The sequence below is a fragment of the Hordeum vulgare genome, chromosome 3H (assembly GCF_904849725.1).
Source record: "Hordeum vulgare subsp. vulgare chromosome 3H, MorexV3_pseudomolecules_assembly, whole genome shotgun sequence".
In the NCBI taxonomy this organism is placed as follows: Eukaryota; Viridiplantae; Streptophyta; class Magnoliopsida; order Poales; family Poaceae; genus Hordeum; species Hordeum vulgare.
This window is the reverse complement of record NC_058520.1, coordinates 583,674,822-583,691,338: the sequence shown is the minus strand read 5'-3', so window position 1 is coordinate 583,691,338 and position 16,517 is coordinate 583,674,822. Positions and strand designations below refer to the sequence as shown.

The 16,517-nt window shown below is 44.0% G+C and overlaps 2 protein-coding genes across 2 annotated transcripts; both read left to right on the top strand.

Annotated features, from left to right (window-relative positions):
• The first annotated feature begins 1,920 nt into the window (after positions 1–1,920).
• Positions 1,921–9,960, top strand: LOC123442098. The gene is made up of 3 exons (XM_045118200.1): positions 1,921–3,972; positions 9,086–9,165; positions 9,892–9,960. The coding sequence occupies exons 1-3, from the start codon at positions 1,992–1,994 to the stop codon at positions 9,958–9,960; spliced, it is 2,130 nt and encodes a 709-aa protein (XP_044974135.1). The 5' UTR covers positions 1,921–1,991.
• Positions 9,961–14,562: 4,602 nt separating this feature from the next.
• Positions 14,563–15,978, top strand: LOC123445351 (glutathione S-transferase 3-like). Its single transcript, XM_045122321.1, has 3 exons — positions 14,563–14,784; positions 14,892–14,940; positions 15,351–15,978. The coding sequence occupies exons 1-3, from the start codon at positions 14,635–14,637 to the stop codon at positions 15,794–15,796; spliced, it is 645 nt and encodes a 214-aa protein (XP_044978256.1). The 5' UTR covers positions 14,563–14,634; the 3' UTR covers positions 15,797–15,978.
• Positions 15,979–16,517: the final 539 nt, after the last annotated feature.

Genomic DNA, 16,517 nt, shown 5'->3' with positions numbered 1-16,517 from the left:
AGCCTACTGTTGCGAGTTGCCGCGCACCCAACACACAAGAAGAACCTATGCCGCGTTGTCATCAACACAACCAACCAACCACCAATCTCACCCACCACGACTTTCTCCAACTCTGACAGATCCATGGAGATCTATGTCCCATATCACCAAACGGTAGATGAAGCTTCACACTGCGTCCCGAAAGGGTGCGCACAGCCAGTCGGACCCAGACCACCGCTAGCCGCACCACCGTCCCGATCCGCCGCTCCACCACCGCAAGAACCCGGCGCCTCACCGGATCGGGCGCCTCGCCAAACTCTGTGCGACCCATAAGGTCGTCCTCTCCACGCGAAGAAGAAGAAGAGAGGTGCGTCGTCCTTTCCCTCACCGCCTTCGACGGCCAGGGTGCCGCCACCACCACCGGCGATGGTGGCCGCGGCGGCGAGGGAAGCCTGGTGGTTAGGTTTTTTTTGTGGTGGCGTGGTCGCCCTGGAGCCGCACGTGCGTGCGACCCGGAGGTGGAGACGGGGCCTATCTACGTTTTTGTTTCTTAAAATGGGGGAGAATTTCACTTTCCGGCCTCTGCACCAATTATGGATGCATACAACCATATTAGTATGAGTATCAGGATAAAAATAGTCCTCATAATTTTTTTAAATGAGTACCAAGATATTTCTTAATGAGTAGTTTCACCACACACCAAACTTGATCCTCAATAAATGGGGGAATCCCCTGTGCATCACAGGTCAATTCTAGGAACTGAGCTCGAGTTGTTAGACTGCACAACCGCATGCCCAACCACTGAGCCAAGCCAAGGCTCTCTTTGCAATGTTGAAATGTTGAAGCTGATAGTCACACTATATAAACGAGGAAATCTAACTCTAAGGGGTCTACGCCCTATCCAATCATCTTTCTAGAAACGGTTTCTTCTACCATTTCCTACTATTCTTCCATGGAATCTATAGAAAATCTTCTTATTGTTTAATATCCCTGTAAAAATTGTGATTGCCCATGTTTTATATTAACATTAACTAAGAGACCTCTGCAACAATATTTTTAATCACCACATTTTTCCACGATCCATAAAAGGCATTCTTACTTACACATCCACTTACTGAATAAACATATGTTCATAACTTGCAAATCTACCACTCCTAGTCCTCCTTGATTAGTGGTCTACACACATCAGGCCATTAACATATGATATTTTTTAGTTTTGTCATCTTCTTGACATCAGGATCATGATTGCATATGTCCAATGGTCTCGATCTTATAATGAAGGTAGAGTAGCTCTAAGTTGTTGATATAGTTTTTATCTCTTAGGCACTAAGAATTTTTATATTGAATTTGTGTGGAAACCAAATTGCTGGTTTTCCTTTGAAGTCTCATTTAACATTTAACATAGGGACTAGATTTGTATCCTTCTTCTACTAATATTTCTATTTATATTTACTCAGAACTTAAATATTCGTAGGAATACAATCCCTCGGTGTTTCTATTTATATTTACTCAGAACTTAAGTATTCATGAAAATACTTATATATTCCAAGTATTTGGATTTGATACCTAAAAATCACATTAGAAAATTTATACAAAAATAATTTTATTTTATACTATTATGTAATGCTTATATATAAATATAAAAAAATGTGGAATTTTTATAAACAATCTGATTGAATGTATCAATTCTCAAAGTTATGGATGCTTGACTTCATCTAAGCTACTCCCTCGGATCCATATTACTTGTAAAGTTGTAATAAAGCAACGACAAGTAATATCAAGTGGAGGGACTACATGTTTTGTTTTGGGAAAATATCGTTATATATTTATATGTACTGTTGTTTAATTTGCAGACTCGGCATAGATTTATATACTTATATGCGGTGATCGAGATGAATACGACAAGGGACAAGGAAATCTATCTACAGGCATGTAATAACTGCACGGTGCGTTGGATCAACAGATATTTGAAACCAAGGAAGACAGTAGACAGCGTAGAAGGTTATGTGATCATGGTGGCTGTGTTTATGATGGTCCTTGCCATTGGAGCACCCATGCGCCGTCGAAGTCGGAGCATCATTATAAGATACGGAGTCGGGGGTGTGTATATATTGAGCTTCCCACTCCTTTCCTACACAGTGGGACTTATGCAGGCAGGGCAAATCAAGCACGAGTTGTACCCGGTGTGGGCAATGTTTCTGGCCATGCTTTTTGGGGGAACAAGTGCTATTTCTGTCCAAAAGCTCGACCAGAACAACCAACAAATGAAGCTCTATTTTGACACTATTTTGTTCTCATGGTACATCAGCACAGTTTTAGCCGGCTCTTTTGGTACTCTTGGTAGAGAGGTTGGAAACTTCCGTTACATTCTATGTCCCATGGCATTGCTATTGGGTTTTAGAACTATTGAACAATGGGGCGCGGCAATGTTAGCAAGCACACCATCGCGCGAGAATGGCATCAACTGGCTGGCCCTCTACATGAAGAGTGAGCACCTGCTCAGAACTTCCTACAACCCTCATACCATGCAGGGATACAAGTACCCAGTGTTGCTCTATGATGGGAGCGCTAAAATTGAAGAAAGGGAAGTAACACTGGATAACATTTGGTGCGACAACATGGGTATCTTATCATCTTACAATACAGCTCCTCCTATTCGTGGTCTCAAGGACCTATGTCTCTCATTCACCTTGTTCCATCTCGTGGTTCGGCGATACTTTGGCTACACTTGTCCTGAATCTAAGCTTGACAAGACTCGTGATCTCGTTTTTGATGGATTGTTGCAAGCGGAACAAGACTATGAAAGGGCATTCCAAGTGATTGAAGCAGAGCTAGGTTTTCTCTACGACTTCTTTTTCACCAAGTATGCTTACATTATGTATGGAAGAGAGGCACGATGGTGTGGTATTTCACTCAGCCTCACATTTCTCAGTATAGCAGCTGGCACATGGTCTCTTAGTGTTTTGAACATGCATAATTCCATTTTGGGCTATCTTGTGGTAGAAACTAGCACAAGGAACGTCCTGGTCACCAAGATAGCGTTGGTTGCACTATCAATATTTCAGTTTCTCAATATATCGGCATATTGTCTCTCTGATTGGGCAAAGGTATCCTTGGTTTGCAAGTATGTAACTCAACCATCGTGGCAAGAGAATGGCTTTATCAAGAAGCTTCTTTTACTTCAAGGAAGTCCTCATAAATGGGTTCAGTATTGGAGCAACAACCTTGGCCAGTACTCAATACTTGATTCCTTTAGTTCCAGTTACTGGGATCGGTTGAAGCGTTGGCTTCCAAGTGGCAAAGCAGGCAGGCCTATAGAGTTGACAACGGAGGTGAAGAGGAAAGTTGCAAAGGCTATCAAGAACTCAAGAAATGGACTTCTATCAAATGGAACCTCTGCATTGGTGAGACACAAGTGTCAGGAACTACATTGGGCATGTATGATCAGTCAGGAGTTTACAACCACTCACAGCATACTGGTATGGCACATCGCAACTAGCTACTGCGAGATTTCCGAAACCATAAGGCGCCGAGAAGAATATGATGTGCTCCAAAACCAAGTTGTTGCCACTAGCTTGTCCAAGTATTGTGCATATTTGGTCGCATTTGCCCCGACATTGCTTCCAGGCAGCCCAATAGAGACAAAGTTTGCGCTCTCTGAGCTAATGAAGGAAGCAGAAGGAGTGCTTCAGGGTCTCATGTCACCAACGGAAAAGTATGAAAAGCTTATACGGTTGCGCAATGTAGCAATAGAGACAAGACATGAAGAACTGTTGGCCAAGGGTGTTATGCTGGGGAAGGCACTAGAGAGCATTGGAAATCATAGAGTCCGGTGGGATGTATTGGCAGATTTCTGGGTCGAAATGTTGGTGTATATCGCTCCGTCTGATAATGTAGCTAGTCACATAGCACATCTCGCTGAAGGCGGCGAGTTTGTGACGCACGTCTGGACGTTGTTCATGCACGCTGGCATCTGTTGGCTTTTGAACGTGCGTATGCAGCTGTACAGGCGTGCCTACGCGATTCTTGCTTCGGCCGGCTACTTGACGGAACTTGCGTAACTAGCGACACGAATAAAACTGATCGATGGATTTGATGGCTAAAGGCCCGTGTCGAGCCTTTGCTTTGTATTGCTTTTCGTTTTTCTGGTGTTACAATCAACACCCCTAGGGTGTCTTTTATACACGTCCACAAGGGACTATGGAAATAGACTAGGACTAGGAATCCTAATACTACTAGGACTCGGTTTGGCTTTCTTTCCTAATCCTACATGAGCAACATGATTAACATCTACATTCACCTCCTTAATCTTGTTGCTTGACTTCACTTCTTGCACTCCGACTTTCCTCCTCATCTCGATGAACTTCTGTCGACCGAGGGACTTGGTGAAAATATCGGCAAGTTGGTCTTTCGTGTTCACATGTTGAACCTCGATCAACCCTTCTTCAATGCACTCCCGGATATGGTGGAACCGGGTATCTATGTGCTTGCTCCTTTCGTGATGAACCGGATTTTTGCACAACGAGATTGCAGCTTGATTATCGATCTTCAGTGACACCTTCTGCACCTCCCGCTTTGCAAGAATAGCTAGGAGTCTTCTCAGCCACACTGCTTGACAAGCCGCCGTGCTTGCCGCTATGTATTCTGCCTCGCATGAAGACAGTGCCACCACTTTTTGCTTCTGAGAATTCCAGCTAATCGGATTCGGGCCAAGGTAGAAAACCATGCCCGTTGTGCTCTTTCGGTCATCAACATCACCTGCCATGTCACTATCTGAATATCCACGAAGGATCAATCCTTCCTTTCCCTTTCTGTACGTGCAACCAAGATTAATGGTGCCTTTCACATAGCGCAAGATTTGATTGACCGCGCTCATGTGCTCGGTTGTCGGATTCTCCATGAAACGACTCACGATCCCGACTGAATAAGCCAAGTCAGGTCGGGTATGCACCAAATATCTTAGGCTGCCCACAACGCTTCGATACATTGTGGTGTCCACCGGCGGATTTGAGCTACGCTTGCTCAACTTGTGACGTTGGTCCATTGGAACTTGTGTCGCGTAGCAATCTGACATGCCACACTTGTCCAATAACTTGACCGCGTAAGCCGATTGACATAGGGAAATCTCTCCCGAGATTTGCTTCACTTCGATGCCCAAGTAATAGCTGAGTAATCCCAGATGACTCATGCTAAACTTGTTCTTCATTTGCGCCTTGAAACGTTCAATTTCTTGTACGCTATCTCCGGTGATAATCAGATCGTCGACATAAACTCCAACTAGCAGGTTTGAGCCTTTGGAGTTCTTTGTATAGACTGCGTGCTCGAGGGGACATCTCTTGAACCCGAGCGAGACCAGACTTCGGTCTAACTTTGAGTTCCAAGCTCTTGGCGCTTGCTTTAACCCGTAAAGTGCCTTCTTGAGCTTGTAAACTTTCCCTTCTTCGCCTTTCTTCTCGTAGCCGAGGGGTTGTTCCACGTACACTTCTTCTGTGAGATCGCCGTTGAGAAAAGCGGATTTAACATCCATATGATGAACCTTCCAATCCTCTTGTGCTGCCAAAGCTAGGAGCACTCTCACCGTCTCGATTCGAGCAACCGGTGCAAACACCTCATCATAGTCAACTCCTTGACGTTGAACGTAGCCCTTTGCAACGAGTCTTGCCTTGTACTTCACAATGGCACCCTCCGTGTCCTTCTTTAACTTGTAAACCCACTTCAAACCTATCGTCTTTTGGTTTGGAGGTCGGGTTACCAAAGTCCACGTGCCATTGCTCTCAATTGCCTTCATCTCCTCATCCATGGCGTGCGTCCAGCTAGGACTTTTTCTCGCCTCTACGAAGTTCGCCGGCTCCTCAACTCCGAACAGACATAGTCCGGAGTACTCGAGCGTAACTGGCTTTGTGTACTTGTAGACTTTCTTGAGGGTCTTGTAGCGACGAGGCCCTGAGGAGTCCGTTGTGGCTTGCGAAGGAGGCGACACAAATTGTGTCGGTGTTGATGCACTTGAGGAAGACGGCTGAGACCTTGGTGTGTCATCGACATCCGTGTCGTCGGCGTAGTCGTCGTGACCGTGACCATCATCTTGATTGTCGTCGTCACTATGCGCCTCGTTGTCGATGTTGTCGTCGAGATCTTCGCCTATGTCGTGCGCGGCGTTGTCGCTATCTCCTTGCGACCTATGCGCGTCGTCGTCGGTGTCGGCACCATGATGATCACTACCATTGTGGTCACCTTGGTTGGGCGTCTTGCCAATCACCTGGACATCCTCCCCTGCATCATCATCAGTTGGAAATTCAACTGCAAATATGTTACTGTTTGGAGCATCGTCGGCTGCGGCGCTCCAATTCCACGCTTGGTTTTCTTCAAACACAACGTCGCGTGAAATCCGTAGACGCTTGGTTTGTGGATCGTAGAAACGGTATGCCTTGGTGCCAGAACTGCTCTCGTATCCGATGAACACCATCTTGGTGCTACGATCGGCAAGCTTTGAGAGGTGCGGCTCCGCCGTCTTCACATGTGCCACGCACCCGAATGTCCGTAGATGAGACACATTCGGCTTACGTCCGTAAATTGCTTCATACGGAGTCTTGCCGATCACCGCCTTCGTTGGAGCCCGGTTGAGAAGATAGACCGCCGTCGAGACAGCTTCTCCCCAAAAAGTCCCTGGCAGGTTCTTGCTCTTGAGTAAACTCCTTGCCATGTCAACGACGGTTCGATTGCGCCTTTCAACGACCCCATTCTGCTGCGGCGTGTAAGGTGCCGTGAGGAACCTCTTTATGCCAATCTTCTCGCAGTAGTCGTTGAACTCATTCGACGTAAACTCTCCGCCGCGATCTGTCCGTAGAGCGCGAACCTTCAGCTTGTGTTCCATCTCTGTTGCAGCCTTTAATTTCTTGAACGCTTCAAACGCCTCATCTTTAGATCGTAGGAGAATGACCCACATATATCTCGAGTAGTCGTCTACCACAAGAAAGAAATACTTCTTTCCAGCGTGAGTTGCCGGGGTGATAGGGCCACATAGATCACCATGGAGCAGCTCGAGTGCATCACTTGCACGATAGGTAGACTGAGCAGGGAATAGCCTGCGGTGCTGTTTTCCAACCAAGCACCCGTCACATACTCGATCAACATGGTCGATAACTGGCATCCCGGATACCATCTGCATCTTTGACATTTTCTTCAAGGCGTAGAAGTTAACGTGTCCAAATCTAGCATGCCATAACCACGAATCATCATCACTCTTGGCAAGCCAACACTCCGGTTGAGATTGATCAAGGTTGAGGATATAGAGCCTATTACGTGTGCGATTAACACGAGCTAGCACATTTCGGAGGTTGTCGAAGATCGTCATCACTCCGCTCTCTATATTCACCTTGCATCCATTCTCGTCAAGCTTCCCAATAGAGATGATGTTGTTGCGCAGCCGTGGGATGTAGTACACTCCGGTGAGTATGCGATGTTCGCCTGTGAGACCCTCAAAGAGGACAGATCCTTGCCCGCAAATCTCCACAGCTGAACCATCACCGAACTTGACCGAGCCTTCAACATCGAATTCCAGCTCGAGGAATTTCTCCTTGCACCCCGTCATATGGTTACTGGCACCCGTGTCGAGATACCACGACACGTTCTGATCACCGGATAACTTTGGTTTCACTTTTTCCTCATGAAGTAGCACCTTCCGGCTTGGTTTCACAACCACCGTTTCAGCGAGATCACAAACTTCGGCCATCAGAAGACCTGGACCTTCGTCTTCCTGCTTTGCCAAATTTGCCTTGATCTCCCGCTTGTTAGGCTTTGGACAATCCTTCGCAAAGTGACCCATCTTATTGCAGTTATAGCACTTGACCTCGGACAAGTCCAAGTTCCGTGGTTTCTACTCTTTAGATTGGCCCGCCTTACCACGACCTTGTGGTTTGCCTTTTCCTTTGCCTTTTCCGGTTTGTCCATCGCCCTTCGTGTTGCTTGAGCCTTCGCCACCGTCACGCCTTCCTTTGCTACTTGGGGCCTCCCAATCTGTGCGCGAGTACATGAGTTGGTCACTACCTCCTCCTTTGCCTTTCCGACAGCCACGAGCATTCTCTTCCCATGTCCGCAATCGTCCGATCGCCTCCGTTATGGTCATGTCGTCGATGTCGTAAAGCTGCTCGAGCGTGCCGATGATGTACATGAATTTATCAGTGACAGAACTGAAAAATTTCTCCACGATCTCGGTCTCATCGAGCTTTGCACCAAGCGCACGGATCTCTCCCACCAAAGTAGTAAGACGCATGGCGTAGTCATTCACAGATTCAGTTTCCTCCATCTGCAACTTGTGAAATTGGCGCTTCAGCACTTGTGCCCGAGCCTTGGTGACGCGATCTTCTCCGATCCTCATCTCCTTGAGTGCGTTCCACGCCTCTCTTGCCGTCTCGAACTCCGCCAATGTCATCAACACGGAATCCGGCACAGACTGGGCTATGGCGGCCATGGCACCTTCGTCGGACTCGTCATCGACGTCGTCGTCCGTGATTGCCTGCCACACTCGAAGGGTTCGGAGAATAATCTTCATCTTCACCGCCCACACGCCGTAGTTGGCGTCGGTGAGCATCGGGTACTGGATGGGGATGTTGCGATGCGCCTGGACGTTAGCGCCGCTCGTTCCTCCACCACTGGTTGCTGACTTGACGGCCTTCTTCACCTTGTCGCCGTTCTTGTTCGCCTTGGCACCGCCGCTGCCGGACTTGACCGACTCAGCGTCGCTGTCCGTCATCGTAGATCGTAGATCGTCGAGGCTCTGATACCAATTGTTGGCTTTTGAACGTGCGTATGCAGCTGTACAGGCGTGCCTACGCGATTCTTGCTTCGGCCGGCTACTTGACGGAACTTGCGTAACTAGCGACACGAATAAAACTGATCGATTGATTTGATGGCTAAAGGCCCGTGTCGAGCCTTTGCTTTGTATTGCTTTTCGTTTTTCTGGTGTTACAATCAACACCCCTAGGGTGTCTTTTATACACGTCCACAAGGGACTATGGAAATAGACTAGGACTAGGAATCCTAATACTACTAGGACTCGGTTTGGCTTTCTTTCCTAATCCTACATGAGCAACATGATTAACATCTACAGCATCCTGGAGCGGCCTGCTCCAGCTTCTGCTGCTGCTGCTGCAGTCCCCTAGACGAAGGAGAGCAAGACCAAGGTCTAAGGTGATCAATGAGCTACACTCTCTGTCCATGGAATGTATATCTTATACGATTTGTACAATTAAGACATTGCGTCGGTCATGAATGTGTTCTTGTTGATTGATTTGCTGTGAGATTCTGATTATGTGGTATACTAGCTTGTACCAATATAATAGTGCCATATATAATAAATGGTTTGATTGTGCATGTATCATTGGTCCGTTGTAGCCAGTCGGAGCAGATGGTTTGTATGGTTATATCCCTAGAATCATCGCTCGCTCCAGGACATCCTTTATTTTTGAAAAATTCAAAATTCATTTTTTTGGTTTAAAAAATGCACGTACATAAGGATGAAATGTATATGTGTGCACAAATTCAGGATGAAATACCTTATTATGCAATCTGTGTAAAAAGAACAAATTCATGGACTTTCGGGATGAATAGTATCATGTGTTAAAAAGCCACAATTTTTTCTTTTTTGCACAGACTTCGTTTCAACGTGTTTTGTATGGTTGTATCATTTGTATGGTTAATTGTATCCCTAGAATCAGATGGTTTGGCCCACAGCAAGTTGCTCCCATTTTCGACTCACTAATCAATACAGTTGGAATTCAAAAGCAGAGTCACTATACGTTCTTCACAAAAAGCAGTAGAGTACATACACGCTTGAGCTAACGCCTCTGCATGCCAGCCACCGATACACGTGGACTGTTTGAAGCTAAGGCACATGATGCATGCGAATGTCTTCAGGTTTGTGCGGCGCTCAGAGTAGGAAATCTTGGCCACAGTCCAGGAGGCAGGAGGCTTTGCCCCGAATAGTGAAATTTCGACAAAGTTTACTAAATTTCATAGATACTGAAATAATCACGTTTCGGTCAAAATATTTCAACAACTACGGTAGTGTAAACTAATTAAAAAATATTTTTCAAAATATTCTCCAAAAAGTTCAATGTCAATTGAATTCAACTGAATATTTCATTCATTTGGCCGAAATGCAACCCGAATCATTAAAATTCATTGAATTTTCATGATTTCGGTTGATGCTGAATTATTTTTTAAAAGTTTAAATTGAAAACCATGCCTCGTAGTAACCTCTTCTGCCCAGAAGTCGTTGCCTGATAGCTCCAGCTGAGGTCTCTTACATGCCGATGGAATCAACTAACAATTTGAAATGCTGGAGATTTTTATATAATTCAAGACTCGGACACCTTTGTTAGCAGCCTCCCTCAAAACATAAAGTAACAATATTTTTCTTTTTGAACTCTAAGTAACAATTTCTTAATTAACAGCCACGGATCAGACCATTGACGGTTGCTGGGTGCTAGCGATTTGTTTTCTGTTTCATTGTACGCCGTTGTCAAAGCGGTCTGGTAATTCGTTGCCTGATGGAGCTAATTCTGGCATGTTGCACACTTTCTACCCAGGCAGACATCATAAGATTGCGTTGTTAGCAGTAGCAGTCCTAATACGCATCATGACATGAAACAAATAACTTGTTTAATTAGCAGCCACGAATCAACCACTCACGATGGATGCCTGCGGGGCTATTTTTTCTTTCTATTTTCTATTTTTTCTGGCTATTTCCTGTTTTTTTAACATAGTAAAGATACATACGCCATCTCTATGAATGCACGCATACATAACCCTACGTCGAATGGACGCTTGGATACGTATCGGATAAGCAATATAGGGATACGCCAATTTTGTAAAAACTAGGATATGGGGATACATTTATATATATGTTAATTATTAAAAATATGAAAAAAGATAAAGAGCTTCCATGTCAAAGCATGCCTCAATAGGATGATCTTTTTTTTTCTTGCCCTTGGTTCACTTCTATCAGTTGGAGTGGCACTTCCCTAGGTTTGCTACTCTCAATGAGTGCATCGGTTCTCCCTTGCATAAGAATATCGATAGTGATCTTTTGGCATGAACTCACCCCAATGATGGGAATCTTCTAAAGTGTGACTCTGCTCTTGAGGGGATTTCACGTTGAACGAGGGGTTTCATGTATCTAATTTGTATCACAGCAGTATCCCAGGAGAATCAAACATTATTTTCATTTTTCAAATCAAAAAATCCTAAAATACATGTGAGATGCGTATCCGACTGGATACGCGTGCTTTCTGAAGTATCCGCGCAACGTAAGCACAACCTATCTCTATGAGCATTTTCGAAAGATAGAGTCATCACATCATTTTGAGATTGACGAAGTCATCATAGACACCTTCGTAGTCTAGGGGAACATCTCTTCTTACTGAGTGCAGATCACCGTAAGGCCTAAAATAATTCAAGTAAAATGTGGGCATGAACGTCAAGTCTGTTACTTGAATTCTGGTGGGCGGGTATAAAAGTACACACTAGACAATGTTTAAAAAAAATGCTAATCATACATTTCGAAAAATATAGATGTGGTATTAAAAATGTTGACCATGTATTTATAAAATGGTAATCAACCATTTGAAAAATGTTGAACGTGTATAGAAAAATGTTGATGATGTATTCGAAAAATGTTAATCTTATATTTGAAAAATGTTAATTAGCATTCAAAAAACCTTAAACGTGTATAGAAATTATGTTGACCATGTATTTAAAAAAATGTTAATCTTGTATTGTTTGAAAAATAATCAGGCATTTGAAAAATGTTAAATGTGTATAAAAAATGTTCACCATGTATTCAAAAAATTCTAATATTATATTTGAAAATGTTAATCAAGCATTTGAAAAATGTAAAATGTGTATGAAAAAATGTTTACCATGTATTCAAAAAAATCAATCTTGTATTTAAAAAATGTTGATCAAGCATTGTGAAAATGTAAAATGTGTATAGAAAAAATGTTGACCATGTATTCAGCAAATTATATTTGAAAATTGTTTATCAAGCACTTGAGAAATGTTAAATGTACATAGAAAAAATATTGACCATGCATTAAAAAATTGAAGGTTTAATTATATTAATCAAGAATTTGAAAAAAATAGTTAAATGTGTAAAGACAAAATGCTGACAAGCTATGAAACAAATGTCAATCTTGTATTTAAAAATTCTTAAACATGGATTAGAAAAATGTACTAGTTATACACCAAAGATGTTATTGTGTATGGAAAAAGTAGACATAAAAAAATATAAATTTTCAAAAACTGTTAAAAATGTATTTAAAAATATTTGAAACATGTATATAATAAATGTTTCTAATGCATACAAAATAAATGTTATCTGCAATGGAAAATTGTTAACACGTGTTTAACAAACAGGAAATCAATGAAAATTGACATAAAAACAAATAAACACAATAAAAACAAAGAAACCAACACATAAAAAAAGAAAAATCTAAATAAACCAACTAAAAATAATATAAATAGTGAAAACACATAAAGAAAAAATGACATTCTCGCGCTGCCCTGCGGTAGGCAGGACATAGGCGCGGTCGTTCGTCGTTGACATTCGCCATATATCTTTACCTAATATTAATGGGAGAATTGTTTCTTCTTTTTTTAGTCCATCAACAATTTTTCATATGTATCAATGATTTTCGTCCCCGTTTTCCCTTTTATTTTCCGTTGCATCCAAAAGAAAATTGGAAAACCGCATGCAAAAAGAAGGTTCTAAGGGAATCGAACCCTGCCCGCAGGGAACTAGCCCATACGCAGCAAAAAGTTAGTCTGATACATGTTACCAGTAATGAGAAAAAATAATGCAATAGCTAAATGATGGTGAGCTAGATCTGTCAGCCACAAACTTTGTGTTTGTGGATGGAATCCCCCAAGAAGAATAAGAATGGTAGTTCCCGCCCCTTCAACGGTACCAAATAAAGGATTTCTTGAATCAGGTTTTTGGGCAAAATGATTCCACCGACCCGTCAAAATGGGTCCCAACCCCTGGGGATAGGGTAATACATCTAAAAATTATTCCATCGAATGTACCCCCTGGATGCGGGAATAGCAACATGAACTAAATGTCCTGTCCAAACCAAGGAACTTACCCAAAAAGTCCCGACAAATGATGATTGAGATGAGATTCCGCAGTTGTTAACCACAACGCCTCAAAGGACACATAGTGTTCCATACAACTTGAACTACTGCCTATAAAAATTAATAGACAACATGATTATTATATGAACCAAAGGCGGTGACATATTAAAAAATTCGAGTTTTTTCAATCATTTATACGTAAAATGTAAAAGCAAATTCCAGTAGTGAACAAGTTTTGAAATTTGAAAAAAAATATTAAAACGTGAATTAATTTTTTAAAAAATGATAAAAAGTTGAAAAACATGAACAGTATTTTTCAACAGCATGCAAGCATCAAATAGGATCCCGTCAAATGGGTCTCTTCATGTGTACCTCGGTAGCCTCCGAACAAATCGTCAAAACTATTAAAAATAATAACCGGCCCATGGAACTCCGTTGCACAAATTCAGGTTGCATATACGATTTAAACATTGCCAATTCTCATACTACTCGGAGAAAGGGTTAAGGTACGCGTCATGTAGAGATATCGATCTTCGATCTGTGGCTTACTAAGTATGTGTTTCCCTCGAGTCATCTGGATTTTCAAGGAGTCCATCGGAGGGGTCGATTTGTTACTAGTTGCGTACCTATTTCTTATTAGGCCTAAAGAAACATATGTCCTTTATCATACAACAGAGTCGACCACACAGTAAGGTAGGTTGTTGCTCGGATGTTTGTGATTCACTATGATTGTTAATCATTTTGTTGATCCAAACTTTAGTGCGATAATAATGGAAGAAACCAGCCCGATTTTTTTAGATAATTTTCCTTATTTTTATTACCCGGAAAATGTGGGCGATGATGCAAATTTTTGGTCATTCAGTTTGATACTTATGCCCTGCCTCAGTTATCGGTCAATTATTATTTGGATCGTATTGGGATTTTTTATTATTATTAGGTGCATCTCGTATGTTGTAAATTGATTCTATTAGTTAATACGCAATATGACGATTGAGCAATTGATGATTTTATTATAGTATTAATTAATACACGAATAGCACCTATTGGGATTTTAATGTGATTCTTTGAGATACAGTATTTTTTATTCTATCGCCCGGAAGTGCATGTGTATTGGCACGAAGGTAGCATGAAGAGATTGTGGCCTCGTGTTCCCTTTGAACTTGCATTTGGGTAGGCTGCGTGTACACGTAGCACCAGGTCACGAGCATGTGCCCGCGAGCAGAGTTGTGGATGCGGTTGGATCGGGAGGCAGAAGGAACCGTCCCTACCCACCCTGCCCTACCACGTACGTCGTGCGCTATCAAACAGATGCAGATGCAGCTGCGCTGTACCGCGAGCGACAGCGGGGCCCCGTAGGTCAGTCGCGCACTCCTCGGTGTGAAACCTCGTGGCCTGACCGGCTGACCCCAGGTCAGCACCGCTCCCGTCGATATATATCCAGACGCAGAGGTAGCAGATAGATAGGGGTAGCACCTAGCAGAGCAGAGCAGAGCAGAGCAGCGCGAAGAAGGAAGGGAGGTGGAGATGGCGCCGATGAAGCTGTACGGGATGATGCTGTCGCCCAACGTGACCCGCGTGGCCACCGTGCTCAACGAGCTCGGCCTCGACTTCGAGTTCGTCAGCGTCGACCTCCGCACCGGCGCCCACAAGCAGCCCGACTTCCTCAAGCTCAACGTACGCCCCCCCTCCCTCCCCTGCTTCGTCCTAGTACTAGTTCGTCGTCAAGATCCAGGGAAGGCGCTGATTTTGTTTGCCTCGCTTCTCTGGTTGGTTCTGTGCAGCCTTTCGGCCAGATCCCGGCGCTGCAGGACGGGGACGAAGTTGTCTTCGGTAACGACTCTCATCCCATCTCCTCTCATTATTCACCCAGATCTGGTTTCGTAGATGCGCACCAGTCTCACTAGGATCTAGATTTACTGACGCCGGGTCACCGGCCAGCACACGGCTCTCTGTAACTGTGTTAGTATATTGTTCTTCTCTTTTATACTGTACTAATTTTATTTTATCATCCGCCGATCTATCCAAACTTATGGTAGTAGAGCACACATTTTCCTCCAAAAAGTTACTAGAATATACTTGTAATTTATCCGAGATTTAAAAGAAGATCGCGAGGATTTGGTCCATAACAAATCAAGCAAGACTGCCAGTGAACAGATCTGGAGTACTACGTAGCGACGAACTAGTCGAGCAGAGGTTGAGATAAACCCCCGAAATAATGAAGGAAAGAATTTTGGTTGCAGAGTCGCGCGCCATCAACCGGTACATCGCGACCAAGTACGGGGCGGCGGAGCTGCTGCCGACGCCGTCGGCCAAGCTGGAGGTGTGGCTGGAGGTGGAGTCGCACCACTTCTACCCGCCGGTGCGCGCCCTGGTGTACGAGCTGCTCATCAAGCCCATGCTGGGCGCCCCCACCGACGCCGCCGAGGTGAACAAGAACGCCGCCGACCTCGACAAGCTGCTCGACGTCTACGAGGCCCACCTCGCCGCCGGGAACAAGTACCTCGCCGGCGACGCCTTCACGCTCGCCGACGCCAACCACATGTCCTACCTCTTCATGCTCACCAAGAGCCCCAAGGCGGACCTGGTGGCCTCCCGCCCGCACGTCAAGGCCTGGTGGGACGAGATCTCGGCCCGCCCCGCCTGGGCCAAGACCGTCGCCTCCATCCCCCTCCCGCCCGGCGTCTGAGGTCGCCGATGCCGGTTCTGCTTCCTTGTTTAGCTGCGGCGAGAATGGAATAAAATTGTGATGGAACAAACGACTTTTTAGAAAATGAGCTTCGAATTCTTGGTGTTTGCTGCTGTTAAATGTTGAATCTTGGTGTTGAATGTTTGTTATGGCACATCTATTTATCCAGTTTTTGGCTTGAATTTCGTTGGAGTCCGGCCCTTCATTATTTGGCGGCACATTCGGTGGCGCAAGATCTACCAAATTGATTACACGCCTCTGTCAACCACACCACCATAGTACCGTGCAGTGCGAGTGTTTGTTGTAGCGGGAGTTGGGAAATGGCATTGCAGCTGTCAAACACGTTCCCAGAGTGGATGGACCGGACAGGGATCAGCTGACATGCACGCATGTCATCGTGTGCCTTGTGGTCAAAATTTAAAGTCATACATTACGAAAAAATCTAAAAAAATCATGCATGTTCAGAACACATATTAAGATAACCCATAAAAAATTCAGATCAAAATTTAAAACATACATCAAGAAACAAAAAAAAAGAAACTCAGATGTGAATAGTATACAGAACCATTGTGAACTATTTATGACAAAATTTTCTTTTTTGTTTCTCGATGTATGTTTCGAATTTTGATCTGAATTTTTTAGGGGTTATCTTAATATGTGTTGTGAACATGACTGATTTTTTTCAGATTTTTTCGCAATGTTTAAATTTGAATTTATGCAA

What these genes read in the sequence shown, in the direction of transcription:
- LOC123445351 (XM_045122321.1), top strand. Translation starts at nt 14,635, where the DNA reads ATGGCGCCGATGAAGCTGTACGGGATGATGCTGTCGCCCAACGTGACC. An exon ending in CCGACTTCCTCAAGCTCAAC is followed by an intron (nt 14,785 to 14,891) that starts GTACGCCCCCCC and finishes GGTTCTGTGCAG; the next exon opens with CCTTTCGGCCAGATCCCGGC. An exon ending in CGGGGACGAAGTTGTCTTCG is followed by an intron (nt 14,941 to 15,350) that starts GTAACGACTCTC and finishes TTTTGGTTGCAG; the next exon opens with AGTCGCGCGCCATCAACCGG.
- LOC123442098 (XM_045118200.1), top strand. Translation starts at nt 1,992, where the DNA reads ATGGTGGCTGTGTTTATGATGGTCCTTGCCATTGGAGCACCCATGCGC. An exon ending in CTGTTGGCTTTTGAACGTGC is followed by an intron (nt 3,973 to 9,085) that starts GTATGCAGCTGT and finishes TAACATCTACAG; the next exon opens with CATCCTGGAGCGGCCTGCTC. An exon ending in GAGCAAGACCAAGGTCTAAG is followed by an intron (nt 9,166 to 9,891) that starts GTGATCAATGAG and finishes GAATGTCTTCAG; the next exon opens with GTTTGTGCGGCGCTCAGAGT.